The sequence below is a fragment of the Pezoporus flaviventris genome, unplaced genomic scaffold (assembly GCF_033815535.1).
Source record: "Pezoporus flaviventris isolate CSIRO_AGI_PZ_B2104156 unplaced genomic scaffold, CSIRO_AGI_Pfla_v1 ptg000031l, whole genome shotgun sequence".
NCBI lineage: Eukaryota > Metazoa > Chordata > Aves > Psittaciformes > Psittacidae > Pezoporus > Pezoporus flaviventris.
Window position 1 is genome coordinate 18,758,759 of NW_026892579.1, and position 13,742 is coordinate 18,772,500.

General features: G+C 38.2%; 1 protein-coding gene across 7 annotated transcripts in view; it reads left to right on the plus strand.

Moving 5' to 3' along the window:
• The window catches only part of SYNCRIP (synaptotagmin binding cytoplasmic RNA interacting protein), a 48,279-nt gene that overhangs the window by 26,925 nt on the left and 7,612 nt on the right, over window positions 1-13,742 (plus strand). For all 7 annotated transcript variants that reach the window (XM_061460342.1, XM_061460348.1, XM_061460341.1 and 4 more), the window contains 4 exons: window positions 4,062-4,197; window positions 5,057-5,262; window positions 10,895-11,044; window positions 12,334-12,455. In XM_061460342.1, the coding sequence (XP_061316326.1) occupies window positions 4,062-4,197; window positions 5,057-5,262; window positions 10,895-11,044; window positions 12,334-12,455 (614 nt within the window). The remainder of the gene's footprint in view (window positions 1-4,061; window positions 4,198-5,056; window positions 5,263-10,894; window positions 11,045-12,333; window positions 12,456-13,742) is intronic.

Consider the following 13,742-nt stretch of genomic DNA (forward strand, 5'->3'; position numbering starts at 1 on the left):
ACACTTTACATGGGAAGTGATCACTCCCAAGTGTTCAGTTTGCTGCACCTGACTGGAAAAAGTCATATATCCTGCCAGGTTAAAAAGCATTTCCTCTATTTTGCATGGAGGTGGGAAATAGTATCCGATTCCTTAGATCAAACTCTTTATAAGCTTCTCAGGTTTTATGCATGAAGTATCCATCACTAAAAAGGAGGGGAAAAAGAAACACCACCCTGATCCTCACAGTGCTCCTTTGTTTTCCTAGTTAAGTTGAATTTGAATTTCTTGAGCTAGCTACTACTACATTGATATGGTCAAGATCACTGTGCAATATGCCTCTCGAGTGCTAACTGTACTCATTCTGAGGTGTACTGATAACTGCATTAATTGATATAGTAGAGTTACAATTTCTTGTTTTGTAATAACATACATCTTAAACCATTAAGACACTCTGTTGACATGTATTAATGTACGTTGGTGGAGCTGAAGGTGGGAATTGTTTTGAAAAAGTATAGAAACGTATACAGAAGCGTAAGTACAAAAATATCTGGTATATGCTGTTTAGCTTTTTAAATAAGAGTGTTTGGTGTTCCTGTGCGCCGTTCAGATATAGTGAGGGTAACTGCATATGCCTCTTTCATTGTCAACCTAGCCATTTATATTGTGTGTGAACTCTCTCAAGAGAGCTATGCACATGACTTAGCAAAGCTATGAATTAAATAACATATGTTCTCAGAGAGACCTAATAAATGAACAAAAAGAAATTTTTCTTTGTTTAGTTGGATTTTGCTTAAAAGCAGCATTCTCTGAAAAATCATTCAGGTTGTGCTTCCAAAAAAGTAACATTCCTGGCCTCAGTCTTCCACTAAATGATAGAAGGGAAAGAGGTAGTTGGTGTCCCTTTATATCTGATATTTGATCTTCAGGAAGAAAGTGCATTGTGTTCTGGTTTTCAGTTAAACAGCCTCTGAGAGTAGTAGTTGAAAAATGTTGCAATTGATGGGGCAGTTTTCCAGCCTGTATGCTCATTTCTCTGAGGGCAGGGTTAGTTTGAAATTAGAAACTATGGCATTTGTCAGTTTTTGAATGGTTCCAGCCATAGTTAGCTGGCTAGTTAGGTGTATTTTAAGTCTTCCGAGTTATTGAGGAGTGAGTTGCAGGGGTATTAGCAAAATATGGCTGTAGAGCTCAGTTGAAAATCATAAGCCTAATACTTTCATTAGTTACCCATGCATGGGAGAGGCTGCTGAAAGGCTCTTGGAAATGCAGAACCCATGGTTCCATTTATAATCTAGTACTTCAACAGGTGGTGTTCTTTTTGATCCTACTTGTAATCTTCTGATACACAACTTGTTTCCCAGCTTTCTGGACTTCTGGGACAGGGTGGGTTCTGTTATTTCCCTCCTGATGCTGAGAAGACTTACAGATATGAGCAGTAGTTATTTTTATGTTGAGTACTTAATCCATTGTGGTTACCCTCTCTGGTTAAGTAGAAACAGCATCTCAAATGTTCACACAAGCACTGACTATAAGAAGTCTGATGTCACTTTTTTTAACCTCAGGCGTTTTTTCCCTGTTAATGTGTTTGTGTTTACCTTATGTTTTATGCTGTTCTAAGCATTATAGTTCCAGTTGTGTTCTTTCGCACACATCTTCAATTCTCAATCCTATTTCATGTGAAGTTGTTAGATACCAGTTTTTCAGAATATTTGAGTGATAGATACAGGATAAATACTCGAGGTGAAGCTTGTTGGAAAATGTACTGAAAACTGTATTAGCTTGCTGTGTATTTTTGATTAGAGCAAGTGTAAGCTTGATCAAAGTGCAGGTACAGGTGGGTTATGCAAATATGCTTCTTAAGCAGCTTGCCAGCAGTGTATAGCAGTACAACTTGTCATTTGCTGCTGGAAATAAGTTAAATTTGCTGCTGAAAGTTTAAGTGGAAGAAATGACAAGATGGGGTATGGGTACTTTGACCTGTTTGTGAGTAGGTTCCTGTAGAACTTGGGAATAAAAAAAGTAGTAGCATCTAGAGGGAGGGTAGTAGTATCTCTGTTACTAACTTTGGGCGTTGATTCAGTGGTGACGGGAGGGGAAAGCAGTATGCTGACATAGCTAATTTGGTAGCCTGACTGTTTGGGCACTTGATGCAGATCATGATTTGGGCCTGTTCATGTTGTATCTAAGTTTACAGGTGGTATGTAAACTATTTACCTAAAAAGCACCAACTTTCTATTCTAGAGCACCTAATTCAAAGCTGTTTTTCTGGTAGTTAATGTATGATAGTACGGAAAAAAAAATACTAGAGATTATTGTCATTGTGGAATCGCAGTATGGTATTTTATTTTTTTAATGTTGTAAAATATTATTTTGTTGCCATGACTTTTATGGGGGTGCCTGTTTTGGATTAAATGTGTAGCTTTTAGACTTTAACAGGAACAGTAGGATAATATCTTCTATTATCCATATAGAATAGAGTATTTAAGTTGGAAGGGACCAGCAATAGTCATCTAGTCCCACTGCCTGACCACTTAAGGGCTGACCAGAAATTAAAGTATTATTATTAAGGGCCTTGTCCAAATGCTGACAGGCTTGGGGCATCAGCCACCTTTCTAGGAAGCCTGTTCAGCGTTTGACCACTCTCATTAAAACAAATGCTTCCTAATGTATACTTGGTTAATGAAGAGTAAGTTTGGGACTTTTTTTTCCAGACTTGTAAACTGTCAGGTGTTTCCTTTAAAGGATTGTTATGACCTACTGTAATATGTCTCTTCATTAATGTGTTTAAGTGTGTTTACTAGTGAACATAATACATATGTGATCATGATGCATATATGATCATAATACTACATATATGCAGTCTTTCTATGCAGCTGTTTTCTAATTTAAAATCAACTATTCCTCTGCCGCAAGGGCAACAGATACGGAGATAAAAGTCTTCTACTGTATCCTACTATGTCTTGATATGTAATTGGTTGGGAAGATGCCACTCCAGGTCCTTTTCACATGTACTGTTCTCCTTTTAGCTCACTTTCCTTTCAGTAGCTTTGAAAATTTTCAGTGATGTATTTTTTGTTTGCGCAAGATAAACATCTTCACCCTGATTTTAGTGCCCAAAACAAGAGGGATTGTGGGACAGCTTGCTTATGCAGGAAGATTTACAACCAAACACCAGATAACTTCTAGAATAAACAGCTAGATTAAATTTTAAAAAGCTGTCCTGCTACCTGTCAATAAGATGTTGACCACAAAATATATTTTCCTAGCTAAAGAACTATCTGTTGCAGGGCTTCCATTTGGAAAGGGGTTGATGTACCACCAGCTGACCTCCCTGCTGCTTTTTTGGATGATGCATGTTTGTGTCTGCATCTCAGTGAAAAGGCATTTTTTGTCAACAGATGTCTACAGTAATACTTATTTTTCCTTAAACTGCTGACTTGTTCAGGGTGTCTTCTAAACAATCTGTTACGGGAGAAGCATATGAACAGAAGTCTTAGGATTTCAAGTCAGTAGAAGGTGGTTCTTGCTGTTTACTATCTTTACATGTGTAATCTATGTGTCTGTGCTTTGGAAAGTATTTACGAATTGCTCTTGCACATTTTATGGAGAAGACCTGATCATGGGTCTCCTTTTGTTAATAAACTTTAGGGAATCTGACCCTAACTGTAGCTTGGGTCTTGTATTATGTACAAATCCAGAATTCATACATAAAATCTGTAGAGGAGCTTTCTTTATTTTTTTGTACTATTGTGAAAGTAGAAGCCTTGACCTTGTTGACTTGGACATAAGTTTTATCTTTCATGGTTCTACCTGAAAAAGTGTCTAAAATAACGTGTCTTAAGAAAGAGGATTAAAAAGAACGGAAAAATAATTGCTAGCTGAAACTGTGGAGATATATTAAGAGAATGTGGGTATACTTCAGAACAGTTGAATATACATTGTAAGATTGTGTTAAGCTCCGAAGAATTTAATATATGGCTCAATGCTGTATTTGCAGAAGTGAAATATTTGGCATGCTGATATTGGAGAGAAGTAAAAATTATATGTAAGTGACGATTGTCCAATTATTTTTCTTTCAGTATAACAACCATGAAATTCGTTCCGGAAAACACATCGGTGTGTGCATCTCTGTTGCCAATAATAGGCTTTTTGTTGGTTCTATTCCTAAGAGTAAAACCAAGGAGCAGATCGTTGAAGAATTCAGCAAAGTAACAGGTATGTTAATAACTATGTTTTGTAGAGCTAGGAAGATGTCAAACGTCACCAATGATGAACTCTCGTCACCATGTTTTTGGCTGATGGTTGAGTGATGATGAATCCAAATGAAGACCACTCGGCATTTGTCCTACTTCCTAGGGGTTTGGGGTTTATTAACCTGTTGTGCTGAAGGCTGAAATTATTTGTGTTAAGGCTAGATATGTGGTTGCAAGCTTTACCTAGAAAATAAGTGGGTAATGTTAAAAAAAAATATTTTAATACTAACAGATACTTTAAAACTTTTCAAGGCAAAACTGAAACAGGTTGGACAATGTAACTAATTCTGTGCTTCAGAGTTCTTAGTGATTTGAAAAGCAACCCTTTGATAAAAGCTGTCAAAGGAAACACTTGATGGCTCTCTCTGCTACCGAATTAGATACTTTGGAGCAGCACTGAAACTTTCTGGATGTCTTAAAATCATGCAGATTTGGTCTCTTGTTATTTAGACATCCATGGAAAAACGTGTGCCACTAAGTGATGTGACTTAGCGATTTGTGAGGAGAACTGAGAAAGCACAACTTTTGGCTGCCCTTATGTCTCCTCCATTCAGTTAGAGAAAGGGTACTGTTTCATAGCTACTAAGTTTTCTTCACCTAATGAAAATGAAACCTGACTCTGGATAGTCTAATGTCTTTCTTTGAAAAATGTCAGTCTTCATGGTAGGGAAACTTCATTATGTACATGGTCTCAAAAGTTCAGTGTGTTCATGCCTTTTCTGGAACCGCTTGTCAGGTGCATATTTACCATAAAGATGATCCCCACTTTGTAATAAAAATACATGGATTGAAGTCATAACAAATATTTTGCTTAATTTCAGAGGGTCTTACAGATGTCATATTGTATCACCAGCCTGATGACAAGAAAAAGAACCGGGGTTTCTGTTTCCTTGAATATGAAGATCACAAAACTGCTGCTCAGGCCAGACGTAGGTTAATGAGTGGCAAAGTGAAAGTCTGGGGAAATGTTGTAACAGTGGAATGGGCTGACCCTATAGAAGACCCAGATCCTGAAGTCATGGCAAAGGTAATAAAGCTGTAAGGGAACATAATATACTTAAAGTGCCTTGTTCCAAAATAAGTACTTCCTCACATGAGCCTAAGTTTAAATAGCATCTTTCATCCTCCTTGAGAGATGTTGTAGATGAGCTGATAAAAATATGAATACACTTTAGAATTGATGTGAATTTAAAAACCCTTCACTGATGTTATTTTATGCTCCCAAAGCTGAGTATTGGACTTAATTTTTTTCACAATGACACATAAAGTGATGGACTTAATTTCTCATCTGGAAGTGGTGGTGACTCTGAAACTTAGAATAATTTAGTAGCTTAATATTTAGATGGACAAAGATCTGGATATGATCACAGAGCAAGCTTTAGTTCTTTTTAAACCTGGAATTTTGCTTACCTCATCAGAATTGGAACATGTCAGTAAGATGCACAAACATTCAAAGCTGCCTTTAGTGGTTGCTTGTGAAAAGTTATGCAATTACTTTGTATTTTGAACTCAATCTTTTAGTTTGGGGGAGGGGATAATTCCTTAAAATACCAAGATTAGTAATATTTTGGATTTTGAGTATTTCATTGAAACTGAAGTCTGGATTATTAACTCTTCAAAGTACATTGTAGCTGTTTTTTGTATGTGTGTGTGTGTGTGTATGTGTGGGGATGGTGTTTTGCCAGAAGCTAACTATGTGATTTTTTTTTTTTTATTTATTTTTTTTTTCCCCCATCAGATAATGCCCATCCCTGTCTTTTCGGTTATGTTGTGTAGTTGAGCTGTTTAATGGAAACTCGTAGCTAGCCCGTATCCTTATCTCTTTCTCTTAGCTTGCTTTTTGTCTGTGCTTTTACTCTCATCTGAGACACGTCACTTGCTGGAGTCCTACTTTGATGGACCTAGTAAGATAGCTTGGCTGGGATCTCCTCTTTGGTGAGCCATAAGGGAAAAGGGTTGGGGTGGGGGCTTATTCTAGGGAAAAAAAAGCTGCTTTTGTAATACAAGTGTTACAGAAGCTTTTGGACTGCCCTGTCTGCAGACTTTAGTTTCCTTGCCTGGCATCATAGACTATCAGCAGTGGGGAAGAGTCTTGAAGGCAAAATTTTCTGAAGGTGGTGTGTCCTAAATATGGCAGCCTATCTTATCTGTTCAGTTTTTTGGCTCAAAAGAGAAGAGACCTAATCCATCAAAATGTTTGAATAAGCAGGAACTTCTGCTGACATGACTGAATAGATGAGTAGGAAGTGATAGAGGACATAATCAGGTATGTTTTCTGAGTAAGTTTACAGATGTGGGGAGTGAAAGACTAAAGACATTAAAACTTGATAATGGTTTGCGCTATTTAATATACAGGTTTTTGAGGTAATGCTTTGTATTGTTTTATATTTGAAATGGGACATGAAAATGGAAGAAATGTAAATGCGGACAATGTGCAGAAAATCAACCTGTAAACTTACAGTGATGTATACCAAAGATAGGATGTAGAGCTTGGGTTGAAGATGTATGAAAGAGTGAGACTATTTGAATGAATAAATTGAAAAGGTAGAGAGCATCTAGCCTGTGTCTGAAAGCAGAAGCTGAGATGAGTGTTGGTGTCTTTCTTGCTGGCTCTGTCCCTTAGTGTATTCTTACAGCAGGCAAAGTCTCTAATCCAGTCTTCCTTACCCACTTACTGTATGTTTTGAGAAACTGACCACATCTGGGCTTCTAGAAGTATTAGGTTTACTCTTTGTTTTTTATTGCTGTCTTTGCATAAGAGCAGCTGAGCTGCTGCTGCAGTCTTGTAATCTTGCAGATGGGAGCTGCAGTTTGGCTGTCATTGCTTCTGAGTACTGTCAGTTGGGAGCAAAGGGAGAACTGTTGATCCTTGTCATCTTACACATTCCTGTAGTAGAAAACTCTGGAGGGAACACTGTGAATAAGAGTAGGTTACTTTTATCAGAATAATCATCTGATCAGCAGTGTTCTTGTAAGGACTCCTGGAAAAGCAAGTCCTTAAGAATAAACGATGAGATTTGTTCTCATAGGTCAATGAGAAACTGAACATAAGCTAGCAGTGTGCGCTTGCAGTCCAGAAAGCCAACCATATCCTGGGCCGCATCAAAAGGAGCGTGACCAGCAGGTCTGAGGGGGTGATCCTGGCCCTCTACTCTGCTCTTGTGAAACCCCACTTGGAGTGTTGTGTACGGTTCTGATGTCCTTAACAGAAGAAGGACATGGAACTGTTGGAACAAGTCCATAGGAGGGCCATGAGGATGATCAGAGGTCTGGAGCACCTCCGGTGTGAAGATATGCTGAGAAAGTTGGGGCTGTTCAGATGGAGAAGTCTGCATGGAGAGAGACCTTATAGCAGCCTTCTAGTATCTGAAGGGGCCCTATAAGGATGCTGGAGAGGGACTCTTTCTTCAGGACTGTAGCAGCAGGACAAGGGAAAATGGGTTTAAAGTTGAATGGGGGAAGTCCAGGTTAGGTGTAAAGAAGAAGCTCATTACTGTGAGGGTGGTGAGGCTCTGGAAGAGGTTGCCCAGAGAAGTTGTAAATGCTCCATTGATGGCAGTGTTCAAGGCCAGGTTGGACAGAACCTTGGATGACATGGTCTAGGGTGAGGCGTACCTGCCTGTGGTGGGGGGGTTGGAACTAGATGGTCTTAAGGTCATTTCCAACCCAAACCATTCTATAATTCTAAGAAGAAAAAATTCACCTTTGTAACCAGAAGGTGAACAGCGTTCTGTCCTAAAAGCAGAATGTCATTTCATCAGTATATGGATACTTACTAATTTAAAGTTGGGAAATGTTTACTCAAGCCTTTTTTCCTTTCTCCTCCAAAATTAAATGTTGTGGGGAATAATGTATGATTGCATACATAAATTTAAATGGGCTGTTACTGTAAATAGGAAGTACCTTATGTGTGATGAGAAGAAGAAGGCTAGATTGTGAAGCTAGACATATGTGCTACAGGAGGTTAGTACTTGTAGAACAAAGTAAAGTTGGTTTAATACTTTATTTCTGGTCCAAAGTGAAGTTTTTTCTAACTTCTGGAGCTGTGTTTAACTTAATTTCTCCCAAGTGTTACTTTGATGTTCTAATGCCTGCAGATAAAATTTTTAGTGTTTTACTTGATTTCTCTAGCATGGCTGAGGCAACATAGGATGTTCTGGAGTGGCAGGTTAAGCAGCTAGATAAAGCCTTATTCTTGTGGTTGCCTGCTAGATTAGAGGAGACAGAGCTAGTAACCTTTGCAGAATTTGGCGATGAAGTCTAAAGTCTTTGTGTTGTAGGTGTGTGGAGAAAAAGAAGCAGATTGCAGAAGTTTTGAGGGTAGTCTAATCTTAAACAGGTTAAAAAGTGAGTTCTCCCCTTACCCAGCAGCAGCATTTTGTCATATATTGCTTGTTGGATGTCTGCTTCTGGATCCTTGGTGTTATGATGTATGAGCCTTAATGAAAAGGGCTTCTTTTCCCTCTTGCCCTTCCATCTTTAGATAGCTTAAGTGAAATAAAAATGAATTCATCTTAACCTATGCTTTCACGTGCCTCTTAGCTTGGCCATCATCTTTAACTGGTTCCCCTACACTTTTAACCTGTAACATGAGCAAAGATGTTCAAAAAAAGTTAAAATTAGCTGTTAGAGGTTAATGGTTTTATCTACACTGGGAAAAATTGTTAGTAGTTGCTTTTCACTTCCTTAAAAAATGTTGTATTAGTGTATTTTGTAACAAAAAAGTGATTTTTGAGGTTTTTATTTATGTCTGATACTGTCAGTCATTGTGGATTTATTAGTGAAGGCAACTTGGGTTTCCTTATGAGTAAGGAAGATTTGTTTGAAAGCTACCAGTTTTTAAAACCATTGATTACATCACAAAATGTAATTAATTTTGATATTATAAGGTAGTTATTAGGATATTTTATTAAAAATCATTATTACATATGCCTTACAAAGAAAGAAGTGTCCTTGCCATCAAGGCATGTACGAGGAGCTTAACAAAGGGTAGGAAGCAGATTCCCTGGTGGAGCTGGCTGTGATTTTTGTTATCTCCTTAGAATCAGCAACTATTACCAAAGACAAGAGTTGATACACTGGGTCACATTTATAATCTGTAGTATCCCTTTGAAACTCTGCATCCCATCCTAGTTCAGCTAGCGAGTGAGACGAAGACTTATGGAAGTGTCTCCTGTTTATTTGTAACTTAATTACATAGCAATTCTTATTAAAAGGATGTCTAGGATTGTTGAGTTTCTGTATATGGTGGGAGTAGAGAGTACATCTCTGCTTAAAAAACCAAAGCAAGCTTCCTTTAGTCCTTTCACACCCTGTGTGGTGATATTTGTGTTGACCTTCAGGGTTAGGAGTAGGAAGTTGGTGCCGCCATGTACAACATTCCCTTGTCATCAGCTAATTTGAAACCTTTAGTAGTGGAGGGCACGTGAGTAGAAGTTGCAGATCTTCACTGTTGTGCAGCTGCAGTGTAGGAATGTAGGACTGTGAGTGCTGTAATCACTTCCTACTGCCAAATATTGTCACAGCACGGTGGCAGTGTATGGAAGGGATTCTCCCCGGCTAGCCAGAGAGCCTGTAAATTGTGAGAACCCATAGATGACATCATGTAAACGTGCTAGTATACAGTCATTTAATGCAACCTGAGTGTGAACACAAGAATGAGTCTTTGAATACTAACAGGTCACTAATAAATATGATTCCTGATGTCCAATGTAGAGTGTCTGCTATATGAAATAAAACTCTAGTTTAAGCCTTTGTCAAGACTGTTCTGTACTTTTTATCATGGTGGTGGTTGATGAAACTTTATATAGATGATTTAGTCACCGTCAGGCAGTTAATGGCATGTATCAGTAGTTGGAAAAACTACCATTCTCTCTGACCTTACTGCCATAGCAGTCTTTGTGTAGCTTAAGAACTAGATATATTGCATGCTTTAAAGACCTGGGGAAGGGAGTAAACCCCCAGAGTTACTTGTAGGTGTCTGCTCCTCAAAGGAAGGACAGAGTTTTACTCATGAGAAAGTCCAAGGGTCACTTGGCAATGTTGGCCTTAGTATCCCCTTCTGTCTGTGTTCCCTCTTCTAGCTGTGACTTCAGGTCACTGAACACTCCTCAAGCAAGGACAGTCCTGATGCTAGGTATCTGGTGTAGCTATAGTGTAGGAGCCACAAGTTAAGCAGCTTGAGAGCTGCAGGCTTGTCACCTCTGACCTAGATATTACAACGATGACTGTTCTTTCTGCAAATACCTGAGGAAAAACCTGTCTAAAGAATGAAATGTTTTGATAAGTTAACTGTTCTGTGTGTAACCAATTCTGGTTGCCTTCTTTCAAGTTTAAAAGTGTTCCGAGTTGAAAATTACTGCTGCTGGGATTCTTTTAAACACTGACACAAATTGGATTGACTTTCAGGGTACTAATACTTACGTAATCATGTTTGAAGATAGATGTAGTATTTCTACCAGTCAGGGAATTTTGGAGTTAACTCTTGCTGTATGAATATATAAATACACATTCGTGTATATGTATATAAAGTGCTGTACATAAAATGTTATGATGTGTTCAGTACTGCCAGTAGCAGTGACCTGCAAAACTTTGTGTTCTGGCATTAGGTCATACTTCTAAGTGGTTTTTTGGTTTGTTTGCTCTTGTGTCTTTTTTAGGTAAAAGTTTTGTTTGTACGCAACCTTGCCAATACTGTAACAGAGGAGATACTAGAAAAGGCCTTCAGTCAATTTGGGAAGCTAGAGCGAGTGAAGAAGCTAAAAGACTATGCTTTCATTCATTTTGATGAACGGGATGGTGCTGTAAAGGTAAGTGAAGAGGACTCTGTGTGTAAGTATTGACTAAACTATAACATTTAGAAGCTACATACTTCAGAACAAGCTCTATCTGGAGAAATGGTAACGCATTAACACTGACAACTTTGTCCTCTCTGGGCGTCTCCTAGGAAGACGCAGTTGCTAGCTTGAGAAGTCAATCTTAAATGCACCTCTTCTAAGTAATTCTGCAGATGTGTATCAAAGAGAATCACTTGTGTTGTTATTCAAAACTGAAGTGCCAGAAGTTGAGTGATTCTTTTCACCAAATTATTGGTAGAATCTAAAGCAGTTTCTCTAGGGCAGGTGATAAAATCGTATGTAATCTTTTTATCTTCCAGGAACAGAATGACTTCTTTTCTATGGTGTGGAATAAGTACCTTTTTCTTTTTGATGAGAGGTTCTGGACAGTTGAGTAATTGTCATTCCTGGATTTTGCTAGCCTGGTCATGGTGTTCTGTTGTTTTTTTTTTTTTTTTTTTTCCCTCCTGTTATCTGTCATTAGGAGGGGAAAGTGTAATTCCTCTCCTGTCTATAGTGTATCTGTTTATGTTCTGTGAGAAGATGCAGGATACAAGGGAATTCAGTTTTTCTTACTCATCCAGATGCCTTAAAGTAGCTGCTTAGGAAGGTGATGGAAAGAGTACATGTATCACATCAAGGCTTAGCTATGTAGATTCCCTAAAGTGGTAGGATCTTTAGGATTCCCCTGTTTGAGTTTAACTTGTAACAGTTACTGGGGCTATGGGTACTGTAAGTGTGTGTGTGGTGGTGGGGTGGGTTTTTTGTTTGTTTTGGGTTTTTTTTTGATGGTTTTGTTGTAAGAATGAGACATTAAATTCTAATTTTTGGCTTCTGTTTTAAAAAGAAAGAAACACTTATTACCAGTAAAATAAAATAATAAAACCACATACTGATCTCTAGCTTTAGTAGTGTTTGTGTGTGTGCTGACATTAGAAATTTATTCCTGTGTTGCAAAGTCCATACTTTCAGAACTGTCACTTCATTAATTGAAAGAGCTTGCAAAGATTGAAGCCCATTTACAGTTCTGAGTGGGAGATTTCTAAACTGACATTTGCAGTCCTGGGATTCAGAGCTAAGTTTAGAGCAAATGCATAACTCTGGAGCCCATAATACTATGCTGTCTGATTATTTCTTTAGCTTTATATTGTTATTTTAGTTCTGGACAACAGATTTTACAATGAGTACTCTAAATGGTAAAATAAAATTAATAACTTCAGATATGCATAGAAGTATATTTAAAGTCTGGTTAATTCCCTCAGGCAATGGAAGAAATGAATGGCAAAGATTTAGAGGGAGAAAACATTGAAATTGTTTTTGCTAAGCCACCAGATCAAAAAAGGAAAGAACGGAAAGCTCAGAGACAAGCGGCTAAAAATCAGATGTAAGTGTGAATGCATGCACATGTTGTATTACTTCTGAAAGACATGTACACTCCTACCGAATTGGAACTTGGTATTTTAGTAGGTACACTGTAGTGTGTGTAGGTTTTCTGGCTTCTCTGAAAATGTTGGATTCATTTAAGTTGTTTGCATTTTACTTAAGATGTAGTAGTGGTGTTGGTGAGAGTTCAGGTACTGGTGTTCTCCACTCATTGAGTGTGCGAACACCAGAGGAGATGTTCGAAGGTCATGAAACATGCACACTCCTCACTTAAAAATTCCACATACTTCTATACTGACATGTCACTTGAATGAATTTAGCAACATGTGCTCCTCCCAGAGGCTTAGCAGTACAGATATAGCCCTTCCTGTTTAGTAAAGCATCCACTGAAAAGGATGATCCTGAAATTATTCATTTGCCACTTTCAGAAGACAGATCTGCTCATGAAGGTGTTAAAGTCATACTAACAGATATCTTGCACTGAAAAAGCTGAATGCTGCAAGACAAAAAAAAAACAACAAAAAAACCAAAAAGTGGGTGGGGGGGAAATTCCTTGCTTGTGTGTTCCGTTTAATATTCGCATATGTTTTCCTTTTTGGGTATCTTGCAGCTTTCCTAACTATCTTCCCTCTTCCACCTTATTTCCAAAAATAACTTGTGCTAGTGCTGCTGTGCAGCATTCAAGACAACGGAGTAATGAGGTTACCAGATTAATACAGCTCTCACATGGTGCCCTACTGTACACATGCAATTGGTTAAGTTTTCTCTACTTACAGTTCTTGTAACTTTCTTGGCCCTTTTGTTCTTCCTTGAGCATCTGGTATTGCTGTAAGAAGAGAATTTCTTTTTTCTTTTACTTCTCTTATGTGCCAGGCAGGCCTTTTCTGTTCTGCATAAGTCATTTGGTAATACATCTTTCTTTCTTTCTGTATATTCTGCATCTTGGCAACAGTACCATAAATACTTGTTTGTTTAATTAAAACATAAAATGCTGTTGGAAGTTGCACAGTTTGCTTCTCAACACATGCAGTTGTCTGCATGATTGTGTTGTCTCTGGTTGGAGATAACCACAGTGTGCAAACCGTTCTGCTAGCTTGGTATTCAAGATCTGCTTGGTATTCAGGATCTTATAATGGCCCATTTCCAGTGATGAAAAGGAAGATTTTCTTAAAACGCACTTGGATCAGTTATAATGCTGTGTGATTTTTCCCTCCCCCCTACCCTCCAACTGTTCTCTGCAGATTATCTGAAACCCAGATTTATTACTTCTGGATAGCGTAATGCGTTT